Source organism: Castor canadensis, chromosome 2 (genome assembly GCF_047511655.1).
Source record: "Castor canadensis chromosome 2, mCasCan1.hap1v2, whole genome shotgun sequence".
NCBI lineage: Eukaryota > Metazoa > Chordata > Mammalia > Rodentia > Castoridae > Castor > Castor canadensis.
In genome coordinates this window covers 168,225,658-168,243,566 of record NC_133387.1, presented here as the reverse complement: position 1 = coordinate 168,243,566, position 17,909 = coordinate 168,225,658, and the positions used below count along the sequence as shown (strand labels likewise).

General features: G+C 40.2%; 1 protein-coding gene across 21 annotated transcripts in view; it reads right to left on the bottom strand.

Annotated features, from left to right (window-relative positions):
* Positions 1-1,932: 1,932 nt before the first annotated feature.
* The window catches only part of Arhgap32 (Rho GTPase activating protein 32), a 301,921-nt gene continuing 285,944 nt past the window's right edge, over positions 1,933-17,909 (bottom strand). For all 21 annotated transcript variants that reach the window (XM_074066349.1, XM_074066354.1, XM_074066359.1 and 18 more), the window contains 6 exons: positions 17,414-17,609; positions 15,466-15,611; positions 13,651-13,722; positions 10,956-11,834; positions 9,281-10,263; positions 1,933-7,878 (listed from right to left, as the gene is read on the bottom strand). In XM_074066349.1, the coding sequence (XP_073922450.1) occupies positions 5,632-7,878; positions 9,281-10,263; positions 10,956-11,834; positions 13,651-13,722; positions 15,466-15,611; positions 17,414-17,609 (4,523 nt within the window). In that variant the 3' untranslated portion in view covers positions 1,933-5,631. The remainder of the gene's footprint in view (positions 7,879-9,280; positions 10,264-10,955; positions 11,835-13,650; positions 13,723-15,465; positions 15,612-17,413; positions 17,610-17,909) is intronic.

Here is a 17,909-nt window from a genome sequence, read left to right as displayed (position 1 = left end):
AGTTCACTTCCAAGCCTTTGGGATGAGACTGGCTGTTGCTCAAGGAGACTTGTTTAATTAGCTCTGTGTTTTGTATGGATTCCAAAGTTTGAGAACTACTGGCTGGGAAACCTCAGGATGCTTTTCAAAATTTGAGGTGGTGGTATTTAAAAAATAGTAATTGAATGGCTCAGAGCTGAAGTGATATGTAATGTCCTCTATGACCTAGCATTTTTCTAAGGGGAGAAATCCTCTAAAGCTATTGACAGGAAATGCCACTGTCTGGTCCTACCGCTTTCTCACAGAATGACAAATGCAGTGTGTTTCTTATATTCTTATACAATATCTTGCTTTCTGAAACCCAGCCACCCAAGCACTTTGTTAGGAGAAAAGAATAGGAGGCTCTGAGTAACAAAAATAGATGACATGGAGCCCACAGAGCCTGTGCTATACTGAAAAAGCTTTCTAGTCCTGCTCAGAACTTGTTTTGCTCACAATTGACAACCTTAATTATTTGATCTCCAAGATATATTAGAATCAAAGAGTAAGGTTTACAAGTAGTTTGTAGGCAAAAACAGCACCAAGCAAAGAAGGGTATAGGAAACTTTTAAAAAAGGCACAAGAACATAAAAAGGATATTGATGCTAAGATCACTAGATATAAAAGCAAACATTGCTTTTGTCTCAATGTCTCTGAAGATATCACTAAATTGTAACACAGTAATTTGTAGATGTAAATGATGTATCTTAAAATGTGCTGGCAGCAAAGTTTTTGGCTTAAAAATGCTCTAGAAAAATTTAAAATAAAAATTAAATCTTGTATTTTTCAAGAGGCATGCTCTCAATATGTGAAAAGGATGACCGAGTAAGATGTCTGATTCTTGGTGGTACCTATGCCCAAGGCTCCACTGCAATGGGGAGTCAAAATTACTCTAAAATGTACCAACACAAATGACAAAAACCTCAACTTCCACCAGCTATTTGCCACCAATTCTTCAGTGGCAAATAGTAGGTCCTATACTATCATTAATTTGAAGGAAATTTGATGATGAAATAGTTTGGAATGACAAGCAGTGCCCCAGAAAATTAGAGGACCCGTGGATATGTCACAGGTCTTTTTCTGTAATCTCACCTGAAGGGTTTCCATGGGAACATATACTCGGGTCTGGGAGTGTTTGCTGAAGCAGATGTTAGTGTTGCTTAAGTCTGCAGGCATATAAAAGATGGGTGGCTTCTCAGGGGCATCTAGACTGCAAAGGCAACTTTCCTTACTGTTGGCAAAAAAGGGACAGGCCCCTAATAGTTTCAAATGAAGAATGATTTGTAATCCAACCCCCCCCCCCCGGTTCTGGTTAATACTGAAATATTTGAGAACTTTGGCACAGGAATAAACTCTAGACAGCCTGTGAGGCAGCTGGGTTACATAGCACTTGTTCAGAGCTGTAGCAATTCATCTCACTTAAACAGTCTCTACCTAGGTGTGCTGTAAGCCAGTTTACCATAGGGACAATTCTTTTCTGTTTATTTCACTCTGGAGGGAAAACAGGACATCCAAGGTGCTTTGAGAGAATCTATAAAAATGTCTTTTATTCAGACTCCCCTTCTGGAGCATTGTGAGATAAGAGACTAATAGCTTCTGGGGACTGCACATTGGGCGCCAGGCTGCAGGGGAGAGCAGATTCCTTACAGCAGCCCTAGGGGCACTACCTCTCTCCAGACTTTGCAGGACAGGTCGAGGGACCCTGGAGACTCTCAGGAGACGAGAGTTTGAGCCAAGGGAATTCCACCAGGCAGCACTGTTGCAGTTAAGACAAAAACCCCTTTCCTCAAATAATGTACCATTTGGCATAACAGGCTGTGTTGTACAAATGCTTGTCTTCTGACCCAAATATCCCAAACCAATTACCTTGTATAATTTGTATTAGGTCAAAAATGAAACACGTACACAAAAAAGTCTGCTTTAGCCTGAAATAATTCCGTTGATATTTGAATTGCTTTCAGTGGGACATTTGCTTTAAACCACAAGATATCTCCATCTCCAAGTACAAAATTCCTTCTCCCCACCCCACCCTCCAACCAAACAAACAAGGAAACAAACAAAACCCCAAACCCACAAGTCAGCTTCAAATAAGTTTGGAAGAAATGAGACTCTAATATTTACATATGGGGCAAGAAATAAACCACAAAACTATTTACAAAAATACACAGGCTTATATGCATTAACAATTTACACCAGTTCACAAAAATATTAAAACATAAAAAAACACTATATAAATAAAAGAACTCATAAGTGTGATCTAAGACTTTCTAAGATGCTTTTCTCATGCAGGGCATGGTAGAAAATCAGGTTTTGCTATCTCAGAATCTAAACTGTAAAACAATCATTTTATTCCTTGAACATTAACAGTACTAATCAGATAAGGAGAAAAGACCCTCTGTGCACACCAACATTATCTTGCACACATTAAAATACATCATTCCCGACATTTCTGGAACACACAGTACATGCCTCTAACCATTTGGAAGTAACTTTCTGACATACTTTAGCTTTCATTATTTCCTTCTCTCTCTGCTCAGATGATACTTTGCCAGTGTTCTGAATGAGTGACCGACAAGGCTGAAACAGAGAAACGGACTTTACAGGCTCCTTTGTGAACTAAAGGGGCGAATTTCAAATTTACGTTGTATGCATCTACTTCTGCTTCCAACATGACACAACTCTTCCATTCCCACTCACATTCCTGGTCCCTCCTCTGCACAGAATAAGTCCTAAATTTTTCAACCTGACCCTAAGTTTTTACAAACCTTTGCCATCTTAAGAAATGTGCAGGCCCTAGCCTTGGGACCATCCCAGGGACTTCTTCAAACTGAGCATGTAAAACATGTTTAAGAGGAAACCGAATACCATAAGAAATAAGGCTCAAATTAAATTAAGTAAAAATGGTGGCCCTGGGGCTTTAGCAAAGTTCCTAGCCAGACATCCAGGGAATATCTATTTCAATCTAACCAAACCGTGGAATCAGAATATTGCCAAAATGATAAAATCTGGAGACATGGCTATGGAAGGACCAATAAATTAAACTATGGACTAAATGCATAAGGCAGCTCCATTTCCTGGACCATAATGCTCCATATCAACATTTGAAAATAACATTCAATTACTGTGTGTGTGAAGTCACAAGCACGGTGAACAATGCTGAGGTAAACTGGCTCACAGTGATTTGCCATCCAATTACTACCCCATAGTATTAGAAAGGGAAAGATGCAGGCAAAGCTTTTCAAATAGCTGAATCCAAGTTAAGGCTGTTGCTACATACATTAAATAACTCTAGACGTTATCTAAAGTTTCTGTTTCACGCTTATACCAGTAATTTGAATCATTATTCTATTTTTAAAATATTTACCTGATATTTCCAAACCCATAGGACATTATTAATAAAGAAATTGTTCTGAGGAATTTATAAAATAGACTTTAGCTTCAGGAGTAAACAATATGTTGACAAGTCCACAAATATGAAAACTGGCCTGGACCTTCCATCACTTCTTTCTGGATTCTCAGTTGCTGAAACCACGTCTTTCTCCTTCTCACACCAGCCCCTCTTCCTAATCTCCGTACTGCTGGTGAGAACTTTCGGGGTGGTGTGACCTGCAAGAGGCAATGGGTTGCCTATTCACAAAAAGATGACTAGGGTAAAAAAAAACAAAATTCGTGTGGCACATTCACTAGAGATCAAACACCTGTACGTAGCCCCCGTGGGTCTGTGTGCCAGATGGAGGTTCTCTTAACATTCTGACTAGGGATCAGTTAGGCCTGCACTTCATATGTACATGCCTAAACTTCCACGGGCCTTTCCAGACATCGGTGCTTCAAGACTTGTATTTTGGATGACTCTGGGGAACAAAAGAAAGCCTTATAGAGTATTCCCACATATAAATGTGCTATTCTTAAAAGTTTGTATTTCTTTTTTTCTAAATATAAATCCTTAAAATGCAACCACAAGACTTTTTTTCAAAATAAAACTGACTGGCATGAATCCTAATCTTTATACAATTTCACAGCAGTAATAGCAGCATGATTTTAGCCTCCCTAGCGCTAAAAAAAAGATGATTCCAAGTTCTAAAAAGCAACCATCTACTACATGGAATGAAATCTCCTGTGTCTTCTACAAACTGAGCATTTAAAATATATGAATGTATAAAACTCAGGTATTATTATGAGTTATAGAATGAAATGTCAATCTAAACTCCTTCTGAAATTCAGGACTGCCTTGATAGTCTGATATATCTGTGGTGGGGTGAACTAAGAAAAGAGTGGAGTTGGGCTAGAGAAGAGTCCTGTTCCTACTCTAATAAGGGATGCAACTTTCAAAAGAAAGTTTACTAGTCTACAGACTTATAAAGAGCTATTCCTGAAATGCTGGTGTAGATGACAGAGTAAAACTGCAATCACACAAGTACCAAGTAAGCAAACACCATATGACTCCTTAGGATGTAAATGGTAGCAACCAGAACTCAGGCTGCTGAGATGGAGCTGGGTACCCAGTGGTTACCGCAGGAACTCAGTTTCCTAACACATAATTCATAGTTACCTTAAGAATTCCCAGGGAAATTACACTCTGGTTTAGAAATAGAAATTAACGTAATTTTATATTCATGAGAAATTGTGTTTGTCCAGTCAAATCATGTTAATCTTTTTTTTAAAAAGGAAAAAGGTTGCTAATTGAGGAGAACAGTGAATGTTTTACTGGAATTATAATTTACCAGATATTACTTGGAAAGTGTGGAATCTGCAGGCAGGCGGAACACTAAAAAGCACTAATACAGTTTTCTGGTGTTACTAAAGCTTGTTGACAATAAGAACTCCACTTTCTTCCACTTAATAAGTTGCCTTAAATTCTAAATTAACAGAAAACAAAAAAGCAAAAACCATCCTTTTGTAGCAATAGGAGCTTGTGCGTTAGCCTGTGAGGAACAAGTACAAAAGTAAGAATGTAAAAAGTATGGTTGAGGCTGGTATTCTGTGATGACTCTTTGTGGAATGTATAACATCCTAATTCCTTGTTTAATTATAATGTTGCTAGTTGTCTAACTGATTTAACTGAAATATCTAGGATTTTTTTTCCTACTCTAATTTAACACACAAGCCCCCTTTTGGACAGGATAATGAAGTAGAATGTAATGGAGAGTCCACCTGGGCAAGCTGTGGGGCCCAGATGGGGAAGTGCAACACAACAGGAAATGTAGAAGCCCACCAGGAAATGGATACAAACTACTCCAAACTAGGAAGCAAGTGCTAAGAAGAAATGACAAAGTTAAATTCAATCAGTTAAAGGCAGTCCTTAGGCTCATACAAATTAGCCCTATATGGGAAGTATGGTCTGTGACAAATTTCTTCACTAGATTTTCAACACAGTGCTTTACAATCATTCGTATCTCTTTTAAAGACAGAAATAACACAGTCTATAAATGGAAGAGGTGGTAATGAAGCAGGGAAGGGGAATGTGTTGATTTGTTCACTTTTATTGTGTTTCTTTCTTTATTGTGTTGGTTGGGGGGAGTTGTAGCTTTTTTTTCTAAATCTTTTTGGTTATTGAAAAAAATAGAACAGTCCACTGTCCAGCAGAGGCTGCTTCAACTCTATTGCTCCCAGGGCTCATTCTGCATGGATCTGTGTGTCAGGATGCTGCAAGGACAACTCTGTGGGCAGGAAGGCGCCTTGACCCAATGCTGTGGCATATGTCCTGCTCTGTGGGTGGGCAAAGCCAGAGGGCACATAGACCCCCATGCCTCCCCCTCCAAAGCCGACTCGCTGGTGCTGGGGCAGGGAGTGGTAATCCTCCAGGTTGTCATACTGGGACACAACAGTCACATTGCTCTGGCGCTTGCTGTGTGTTTGGTACTGGTACAGCACGCTGGGGTCCCTCTCCAGGTTCTGGGTATGATGGAGTTTTAGGCTATGACTCCTCTCTGGCTTAGGGGGAGGAATCATTGACTGAGTGAGGTGTTCGTCCTCCTTGTAGCAGTCTCTGGAGTGTTTCTCGGGGGCGGGTGGCTGCCTGGCTCGAGGCCGCTCCAGGTCTTTGGAGAGCCTCACTTCTTTGTGGTTCAGTCTTAAAGACTCCTGCCCTGACATGGCATATTTCCCTCCAGAGTTATGGTAGCTGCCTGGCTCAGAAGTCTCTGGAATCCCTTTGGGCCCATAATCTAACTGGCCAGCTACCTGGGGGTAAGGTGGCCCATTTTTTGATTCACATAACTGCCTATGGCTTGCTTCCTGATGTGCCCTGTGCTCGGGGAGACTACAGCCCAGGTCATGAAGCTTCCTGTTCCTAAGACTGCCTTGCTTCTGAGGGAGGGTTGGTTTCTCTGCCTGTGTGCTGCCATACCCTCCATGGTGGTGAGCTCTATCAAACTCTGGCTCTGGGTGCTTCCTGTAGAAGCGGTCATCTCCCTCAGGACTGGCAGCCTTAGTTGGGTGCCGCCCCTCCTTTCCCTCTGCCACGGAAAGAAGTCCAGTTTTCCCAGGATCTGATTTACTACGCAGATGGATGACATAGATCCCTCCCAAGTCGTCTTGCACAGCTGGGCTCATGTTATCATATTGAGACATAACAGGCCCTTTAACCTTTTGCCGTGCTCGGCTTTCTCTCCGGATGGACTGCATGCGGTATTTTTCCATGTCCTCAAGATCCCATGAGGTGTATGTATGCTTTACATCAGCAGTTGGGGGCATGTTGACTATATTATGGTCATTACCAGAGAAATAGCTGGTCATGTTGGGCCTGGGGCGTGGAGGCAAACCAGCATAACTGTACACATTCTTTCCTTGCAGCCTAGGATTATAGAAAGCAAAATCACGATTGGGCAGGCGGTGAAGGGGCCTCAACTGTACTGTGCCATAGGCATCCACATCACACAGGGCCCCATCAGGACTGTAAAAGGAACCAGAGGAACTGGAATATGGGCTATAGCGGTAGTGGACCCGTCCATTCTCAAAGTAAGGCTGAAGCTGAGTTACGTGATAATCTGAACGAGACTGGGAGGACTGATATGGCTTATACTGGTATAGGGTTCTTGGACAGTAGGCTGGTTCATCATCGGGGGGAACTTCTGTCCGTGAAATAGGAACAGAGCGGATCATGGAAGTTGGGGGAGCATGGAGGGACTGCACCCTCCGGATTGTAGGGTATGGTGGAATATCTTCAGGGTAACAAGCATTCCTAACAGAGGAGCTCAAAGAAGAAACATACTCGATCCGGCTGCATGGCTTGGAGTGGGGTCCAGATGCATTTCTTCCTGGGGCCACATAGGTGTTATAACGAGGACCTATGGAGGCTGGTGGCTCTGATCGGGCACCATATACCTGGTGTGGCTCCAACTTGTTGTGAGGTGGAGGTACACTCTGGGGACGGAACTGGCAGTTTGGAGTCATATTGAAATGCACACAGTTTTCTGGACCAAAGGGCTCAGTGGTGACATCAGGCCTAGTAAAGGAGGAGTAAGCTATTTTCTGAGAAGCATGCTTAGGTTGTGGGATGGGAAGTGGCAACACATCATCCACCGAGGCTGAGGAAGCAGTGACAAAGGAGTGGTAATTCGAACTGCTGGTGGCGTCTATGCTGCCAGAGTGCATGGCAGCAGCCATCTTGCTCTCCACTGTCCTTGTGGGCGGCACTGGGGCAGTAAAGCCACAGGAGTGGGCAGGGAAAGACTCAGCACGCAGGTGGAGCAGTGGTGCCCTGGTGCCTTCCCGCACTTTCTCAGGCAGGCTTGGCTGTTGAGCAGAAGTGGCCATAGGACACTGAGCAGCTGCACTACCATCACTGACAAAGACAGGCTCACAGTCACCCATGGTTCGAGGTTCAGGTGGCCTCTCTGGAGCTGGAACTAGTCCTTGGACCTGTTGAAAGAAGATAATCTGATGAGTCTGTTCTTTATGCTTCTCCTACGGAATCAAATGCTGTTACATTTGTAACTTGCAAGGTGAGTCTCCCTGAATAGCAGCTTGAACTTTCTAAGCCCTATGGTCACACCGGACCTCTTCCATGGCCAAAAAGAGAAGGCCTCTGCTGCTATTTGGCATGTTGCCATCTTTGGAGAACAATGCAGGTTTCCAACCTATGACAGGTTTTAAGTTTGAGGTGAGGATCCCTATGGCATTATCTTAATGTACAGAACCAAAGAGAAGTTTAGTCAAATAACAATGTCAAAGTTAAAAATAAATACCCAGCCTGTGTGTGTGTGTGTGTGCGTGTGTGTGTGTGTGTGTGTGTGTGTGTGTGTGTGTGTGTGTGAGTGTGTGAGTGTGAGTATGTATGAGGGTGTGAGGGGGATGTCTAGTTAGTCTTACTACCAAGGACATTTCACTCAATAGAAAGAGGTGATTCTGTCATCTGGAAGGATTTTTAAAGTGACTAAGAGTTACAGTTTTAAGCCCCCAAATACAGGTACAGGCAATAAAGTAAGTTACCTAGAGTGACATTCAAGTCAAAGGTTACTGCCTCTACCCACCTATCTACCCTATTTGTGGATCCACAGGCCAAATATGATCTGCATAGCAATACTGCAAATACACTACTCCTGAGAGGCAGCTGCTACAAACAGCATCCTCCAATTAGAACTAGAAATTTAAATCCTTGTAGTTCAAGGTAACCACAAAAAACCACTGGCACCTTTTTTAAAAAAAAAAGGAGAGAGAGAGAGAGAGAAAGTTAGGGGAAAAAAACTTTAGCATTCTGCATACAACATTCTCTCATCAAAGCAGGTATTTGACTATGGAATATAACCTACTGGCTAAGGGTGAGAAAATAACAACAACAAAAAATCCTAATATACTATTATTCCACACTCTAAAAAAGCTTACAAGGAAGAGTCTTACAAATGAAGTCTTGAAAATGAAGTAGTTTTATTTGTAGATGTGAATGGTTGGCATAGAGTGGTTAAATGACTTATCCAAAGTCACAGTGAGTCAGTGATGGAGTTGGCAAAGAAAAAACAAAACAAAACTGTATCTCTGACACTGAATGTCTACTTTGTCTCATGATCTCTTTGTATTACTATTAGAATATCAGAGGCTTTAGGAAGAAGCTACAGTCATCAAGTAACTGCTACTTCCTAAAAGAGAAACCAGCAGTCAGGTAAAGGCAGAGCCCAACCTCAAAAGGGAACTGTTTCATGGAAACCTGCCACAGGACTTAAAAATAATGCTGCAACTGACTCAAAGACAACAATAAGTCCTGCTGAAAAATGACATACCTTTGGAACTAGTACATTTCACATCACTGACTTCTTCCCCTTCTTACCTTATAGGAATTATTTAATCCTATACTGGGTGCTGCTTGTACCTGCCCCACGACTGGTGGCTGCTCTGCTGGCCTCTGGGAAGGAGGTTGGGGAAGGGGTCGATTAGTTCTGTGTGTGCGCTGAAGGGTGGCAGTCACAAAATCAGCAGCAGTGGGCTGTTCAGCCATAGCCCAGCTGGCATCCCTGAAACTCATTTCAGCTGTTGCTGGAGTTGTGGTAACGTAAGCCATGGTGGCTGTGCTAGTATTCTCTTCAGGGGACCCAGAGGGAGAGAAGACTTTGTCCCTAGACAAATTAGCAGGCAAGGGAGATTTGTCTGCAAGTTCTGAAGGGTGATGGGGCTTATCCACACTTGCACCAAGGTAAGAGGGGGTCTGATCTCCACTGCAGAAATGGAGGGGAGACTCGTCCTGCTCCACGAGGGAGATGGTTGGCATATTGGTCTTCCCAGTCTGGTCTTCAGAGAAACAACTGCGGTCATCAGACTTCTCTGAGTCTGTTAAGGGAGTTGAGGGTATTCTGGTCTTTTCTGGGTCCCCAGGTAAATAGTTTCGAAGTGGCTGATTTCCTGGCAAGTCTACTTGGTGGAGTTGCTCCCCAGATTCGGCTGTATCGGAATGGATGTGATCCCTAATAGCTGCTGTCTCTGGGAGAGGCTGGTTGCTATTCACAGATGCATTGTTCTGGAGGTGGAACTGCTCTGCTGATCGATCCGTTTGGAAATAGGCCTTATCTAAAGCAACACTAGAGTAAGGACTGGGCAGTTTATCTTCAGCTGTAGCCACTGCCATGTCTCCATAACTAGTATACCCAGCCTGAGAAGTCCCTGGTCTCTTCAGTGACTGAGTTGAGGCTTGCTGCGCAGACTCAGCTAATGCTAGCGCCAACATTCGGGCAACATTTTTCGGAGGCGGTGGTGGTGGGATAAGAGAGACTGAACTGACAGGAACAGGATCCTGAGGGGGGTCATGGGTAACTGCTCCTAGTAGGAAATTGGGAAAAAAAAATGAGAATGAAAAAGTAGCTTACGATATCCTATACGGAAAGCCAAATACTCCCCATGTGATCATTAAAAAATAGGTGCCTTCCATATTTCAAAATGGCAATTCATGATCTTCTATCCCACATGCAATTGCTGTTGAAAATACATCTGGTTCAGAAGGAAAACTAAAATAAAGTGTTTAAAGGTTGCAAGCTCCTCTTGGATTGCTATAGAAATGGATGTGAGGGGGAAGCAGGTCCCTTCCCTGGCTCAGAAAAAGACTGTTTAGAGCACAAACTTTGAGTGTTTACAAATTGTGATTAAGAACAGTTTTTATATTTGATAGTATAGACTGACTTGTGAACTTGTAAGGCTATAATAAAGATATTTATTAGAAGAGAAAACAGAACCCAGAGCTACAAAGTTGTACAAAAATTATCCATAAATTCTGACTGTCCAAAAGAGATAATGGGACTTTTGTGAAGATCTGAAGTAGGGCCATGGGCCCTTTGGGGAGTTTTGCTTGACTGATTTAAATTTAGGGCTTTGAGTCATCAGCACCACTCAGAAAAGCATTCTCTTTGACTAAAGACTAGCTGTGGAGCAAGTTGCTCTCTTAAAAGGCACAGATGGCACACAGGATGGAAGATCCCTCTTAACTTAAAGAAAGAATGGAGGAAAACAAACAGTACCTGTCTGAGTCTGTCCAGAAGCTACAGCCTTACTCTGACTGCTCGAGACAGACCGCTCCTCTTTCCCTGGCAATTCTACTTCTTCAGCAGCAACCTGATCCAGGGGCTGGACTTTAGGTTCACATCCTTCTTGTGCCTCTCTCTCATTTGTTTTCATCTTTACTGTCTGGGTGGGGGATCTATTTGGGACATCACTTTCCTCCACACTTTTGTCCCAGGTTGGAGATGATGCATTCTGAGCTATAGTATTCGAGACAGTACTGATGATTTCTGACACCCGAGGTGGAAGGGTCACTAAAATTGGCTCAGATATGTTCATGGAAGGTGATTTGCTTAACTTCCGTCCTATCTTCGGAGAGAAAGCATAGACGACCTTTTCAGTAAATGAGGATGGCTTAGATGATTTGTCTTCAGTTGGGCTCAAGTCCAGGGTAAAAAATGGACTCAGTTTCTCCTGAACTGGAGAGACAGGTTCAGAACTTGCAGTGCTTCCTGGAGTCTGAGACTGGCTACCACCTGCTTCTCCATCCTTTTTATTGGTACATGGTTTATCCTTGGAGTATCCTAATGAATCCAAAAAGGAAGCACCACTCTCCAGACATTCTGATTCAGCCTTAGGAGGACTACATTGAAATGACATAGGATCAAAATCCAAGCTGGCCACTCCAATGTCTGGTGGGCTCAAGTCAACATCCTCAGCAGAGTGAGGAGACACGAGGGCTGGAATATGGAGTAGCCCCACTTCTTCGTCACTCTCATTGTCATGGGGCAGATTATCATAGGAATTGCAGCGGTTCCCCAGCATTTCTCCATTGAAAGAGGCAGACAATGCATCACTGCTAGATCGGGGTCTTCTGGGTCGGAAAAGCTTGGAATCACCTGGCAAAAACAAACAACAGTGTCAAAGCATTAATGTACCATACTTCGTACAGCAGTAACTTACCACACAGGGTAAGAAAAACACAACCTCTCATTTTCTTCCTGCAAACTGTCTTTGCATGCACACAGACCATTTACACTTGTGATAACACAACTCACAAACCAATCACTAAATAATAAGCACATTTGATATAAACAGAGGGAAAATGCATTAGTTCATAGTCTGGGTAAGAGAAAGGACTAAGGACTCTTGGATCCTATTACTGGTCCAACACTGACTCTTAGTCTGACTTTGGGCAAGTTTTCCCTTTCTTCGTGTTTTATCATTTCACTGGCCTCACACAAAACTTGTAAGGTGGAACTGATCTCTTTAAACAGTGCTTCAGATATAGAATAGCAAAAAAGATTGTTTATTGTGGGAAAATATCCTTATATAAAGTATATTTCTTTAAAAAATGAACTTCTCAATCAAAAAGTATATATATTTAATAAAGGATTCCTTTCAAATACTTAAAATAATTTTTTTATTTCTTAAATGAGAATAGGCTTTCAGTTCCTCACGCAGACACCTCAGAATGGCAGACATTATTATACAATTTTAGCTGCTAAAGGTCCAAATGGTAAAAAAAGAAACACTCTATAAAAAATAAACACTCTATTCTATGAGAATTATTACAATTGCCATGGTGGAAATGTAATTGAAAAAGGCAGACACTATCTTAACATAAATATATCTATCACTTATTAGATTAATCCTTTCTCAAGTATTATTTTCTACATCTATATAAACCACTACATTATTTTGTAGATTATCTTGACCGCAGTTTAATTGAAAACATTAAAAAAAAAAAACCCTCCTAAAATGCCAGCCACTCAGTTCATGTGGGAGAACTTCTTTGATTCATAAGCAAAGCCTCTGGTCAATGAGGATCTCACAGTAAGGAGAGTTAATAAATGAAGATAAAAAAACTGATCAGGATAATGACACCCCTGGGTACTTTAAAAGAGCACGATCTGAATGCCAAAAGACTAAGAAAAGTCTTTGGAAAAACCAGTGTAGCTCTTGATTAGTTTTGTAAAAAGTCCCTTCTTTATAATCTGCTACACAAGCCAAAATCAAATGAAAAATGTACTATTGTGTTCTTACCTGGTTTTATCAAAAAACAAAACACATCATACCTTCATCCAAATCAACATTGAGGTAGTAATTAGTACATAGCTGCAGCTATGATTCAACTTTTACTAAACAGAATATAAAACACATTTATTTTCATAATATTATAGTTTTGTCTTTCAAGTTATACTGCAACCAAACCTTTTTTCACTATTTGCCTTGAAATTTTGGTCCCACTTAAAGCAGATTCACTTTAAGTTGCCCTCTCCAGTTACAAATGATCACTGAGTAATGAAGGCCACCTGTAATCAATCTGCTCTCTGAAATTTAAGGTCAGGTTAAGCCATGTGAAAAACAAGACTACTGGTTCAAATACCAAATGGTTTAATTTTATACTTTGTAGCAAACATTATAAAATCTAAAAAAGGAGATAGTAACACCAGTTTTTTCAAAGTATTAAAAAAGAACATAACTGGCTGCTATAAAATGTTTCAGCCATTTCATATAAATAAATAGTAATCATGTCACAACAGCAATGAATTTTAATCTGAACAATACTAAATAAATACCAGTATTGTTACAAATGATAGTTGGTAGATTATTTATGAAACATGTATTTGTAAAATACACTCATTTGGTGTGTTTATGTTTTATATATGCAATCTATCATTGAGTAAAATGACCAATGCTTTTTAGCCTTACCATCAATGGCATGGAGAGAAGTAAGAGACTCCTCACTTTTGGCTGAGCGAAGGGTTCCTTCTGCCCTGCCACCTGAAGAATCAAAACCAAATATCGTCAAGTTTTATTATTGTTGCATACTTTGTACTTAAAGGGATCTGTGTTTTCCCTATCACTGGTTTAAACTTCCAAGAGTGATTAGCTGCACATTTTGACAGTCATAGTCAATTTTATCCTGTTATGTAACGTGCTGTACTGCTCTCAGTTTCCCATGTGAAAAAATCTCTTTTATGAAGGATTACGAACTTAAGCATAGAGATGACTAAAAAACTTCTTTCTTGTGTATTTCCTAAAGACAAACACAATATCCTTAGATGATGTAATACTGGACTTACAGTGGACTCTATCTTTAATGTCCTTATGAAAAGGGAGGACACAAAGAGACACAGAGGACATCCTGTGCAGATGGAGGCGAGAGGTTGGAATGAGGTTGCATCAAGCCAAGAAATGCTAGGAGCCATGAGAGCTGGAGGCAGCAAGGAAGGACTCTGTCCTGGAGCATTTAAGAAGGATCACAGCCCTGCTGACACCTGCCAGACTTTGAGTCTCCAGAACACAGAGAGTATGTTTGTGTTGTTTCAAGCAACTCAATTTGTAGTAATTCATTAAGGAAAGCCGAAGAACCTTCCACGGTTACTTTAATCATACACACTGAATCTTATTTGTTAAACATTTCCATCCTCTCTTACTTATTGGCAGCACCCCACATTGCTAATTCCTCCTCCACTTCTGGGAAAATCACCCACCTCTTCTGTTCTTTGCCTACCTTCCTAATAATTTCTTCTCACTCTCCTCTCAAGGCAACTTGTCCTTTCACAGTCCTTTAAGCATTGCTTTTCTCTAACTTGCCTCTCTTCTCACCATGCTCCATCTCCTAAAACATTATTCTTGTCCTCTTGCCCATCAGGGGAATTCCTACTTATCCTTCAACACCCAAGTCAAGGGGTATCCTTCCTGACCACCAGTTATTCTCCTATCAGAACTGACAATACCTACCATAAATACCTTATATAGAATTCTATTTTAATAGCTATGTTTCTGCACTGAAATTCATTTTCTTATTCATAAGACTTCCCAATTAGACTCTGAAGACAGGGCACTACTTTAATGTTTTATCTGTAGAGCCTACATGTACATGCTAGGTACACAATTGCAAATTGAATAAATGATGAACATTATACTTCTAACATTATTTAAGGAATAATATTCTTAAATATTTGTGAATTTATTCTTCCTAAATTCACAAGCTATTGTTAGCAGAACATAGATTTTTAAACTGTTTTTAAAAGGGATTTATTCTATAGTAATAGATCTATTTGGTTGAACAAGACACTCATCAGTGAGTCATCTAGTAAAAAGACAGTTTCTTTGGTTATAACAAATATACACTTGAAGACATGTTAAAACATGGTTTTGTCATTTTAAAATCTATAAAAATAGAGATCAAAACATTTCAATATCACAGCAGTATTTATTAGCAACATGTTAAAACTACATTGAGAATTTTAAATCACATTCACATTATATATAATCTAGCCAGTCTCATATAGAAATTGGGTCCTTCTGCATGTAGTTTATTTTGCCTTTCAAACTGAGGATAAAGAATTGGTCCCAAAGACTATCTGTCTGTGCCATACAACTATACACATCATACAGTGACGCCTATAATGATAATACATGCTGATGTGCCACAAGGTTGCCAGGACAGTAACAAGTGTAGGACTCACCAGGCAGACTGTTCTGTGTGGCAAGATGGGAGTTGGGTAAGACACTAACCTTTCAGAGCCATGGCTTTCATCTCAGAGGGCTCGCTCTCATTACGCTGCAACTTCCGTTTAGAGACAGATGATGACTTTCCCAGGTTGAAAAAGGAACGCCAGCTGCCCACAGGAGATTTTTTCATCTTATTCTGAGGCCTCTTTCTATGAGAGAGAAAACAGTTAATCAGCATTAAGACAGCCCAGGGCTTATTTTTTTTTCTTATAGAAAAAGAAATGAATAAATGATAGAAAAGCTGAGGAGGCACAGCTAGAATAGTGAACAAACCTATACCTTCCATGCATATACTCTATACAACTAAAGCATAAAATGAAAGTTACACATGCAGATTTTAACATTAGTAACTAGTTTCACAAAGATCATTTTACGTATTTAGATCTAACCTTATCATATTTAGATCTAACCTCTCAATCTGCAAAATGAGTGAAAATAAGACGTAAGTGGAAATAGGAACTATTAAGCTTCCAAAAATAACAGCTAAAGAAAATTATTTTATTCATGAGTAGAGAGAACAAGGAGTAAAAAGAAAAATATTAAAAATAACAACTAATATATTTTGAATGCCAGGCACTGTGCTAACTACTTCATATATAGTTAGTATGTACTTTAAATCAAATATGACACAAGTGCTATTATTCTCCCTTTCTAGCTGAGGAAATGAAGATACTAAGAGATTCAAATAACTTTTTAGATGTTATAAAACTAAGTGATGAAGTCAGAGTTGAAGCCCATGTCGATCTATACTTTAATATCTACTTTTAAAATCATTACTCTGGAAAGACTTTTTTTTTGAGTAAATTATGGGGCTAAAATATAAAACCAAGACATTGAAGTCAAACTCAGAAATGACAAAGTCAGAGCATAATCTAAATTTTGCTTTTTTAGTCATGCGAAGCAAAAAGAAGTTAGAGGAGTATATTAACATGGGAAGAACAAATCCTAAAGTTGTATTAGAACTATCTGATCTAGATGAGCAAGGTCCTTACATTCATGTGTAATGGCCAAAGTAGTAGCAAAGACATCAACAATAACTTTTATATACATTCATCTTCCTACTAGAAGCTAGTAAAGATATACAAACCATGTTATTATCATTTCTTTAGATAAACAGCAAGTCTCAGAGCTGGGAGGAACAATGATGGGGCATGCCATAGAAGCTCTCCACTTTTCATACCCATTATAATCGCATGGAAAGCTTGATGGAAGACTGACTACTGGGCCCCATCCCCACTGGTTCTGGGCTGGAGTTGAGAATCTGCATTTCTAGGAACTACCAGGTAATGCTGATGCTGTCAGTGGGGAGACCCCACACTGAGAACTGCCAACCTACTCCAAGCTTAATATGGAACCAATGTCAAATAAATCATTGTCCATTCATTACTTTCTGAATGAGCTGCTCCAGTACAGCTTATTTTTAAACAAATCTCTAAACAACAAACCTCAGAGAGAAAAAAATCAGCCCCACATAGTGAATGTTGTATCATTTTTTCCTAATAATTTTCTGTGTACAGTTGACTGTTCCTTTAAAAAATGATGTACTATTTTACAAGAATCATTTGTAACATCCCCAATTAAGTCTTAAGTATCATTTATATTGAAATAAGCAGGTTTTTCTGGGACTAGTTCAGAATTTAATATAATACTAAAATCCAAAGCTAAAAGAAAACAGTAATAGACACAAAGCTATGAAAACCCTATTTTAAAATAAGATTTAATGAGCGGGGTGCCAGTGGCTCATGCCTGTAATCCTACCTACTCAAGAGGTAGAGATCAGGAAGATCACAGTTTTAGCCAACCTGAGGCCAATAGTTTACAAGATTCTATCTTGAAGTACCCCATCCAAAAAAAGCTTGTGGAGTTTCTCAAGTGGTAGAACACCTGCCTAGCAAGTGTAAGTTCCTCCATTCAAACCCAGTACTGCCAAAAAAGAATTTAATGATTTTACCTTTCAAGTGGGAATTCAATTATGGTATGAAATTTCCCTTGCAGTGCAGCAGGTCCTTCTCCAACTTCAATGTATTTATTTTCAGTCACAATTGGAGAATTGACCTGAGTTTGTGTTCGTGCCTGAGCTTCCTCCAATGTCAACAGCTTGGTGGATGGAGAGGACACCAGCAGGGATTTGGGCCTTGACAGAGAAGCTTACAAAAGAAAAGGAAAGGAATGAACAGAGTCCTCTGTGAGTACAGGAATATCAGCCTGTCTCTTTGTCTATATACCTATTGGTGTTGTTTCACATTTTCTTCAGGATTTTTAAATAGCAAAAATTATCAACTATACTAAGCAGAACTAGAAGCTGACATACCGGATCACAGGGATAATTTAACTATTTTTCTTTCTCAGAAGACATCAGGAAAAGGTGTATCATTCATATATTTTTAGTTTTGGAAGGAATTTTTCTTTTTCTGCTCCATATGATATCTTTAGACACCAATACTGGG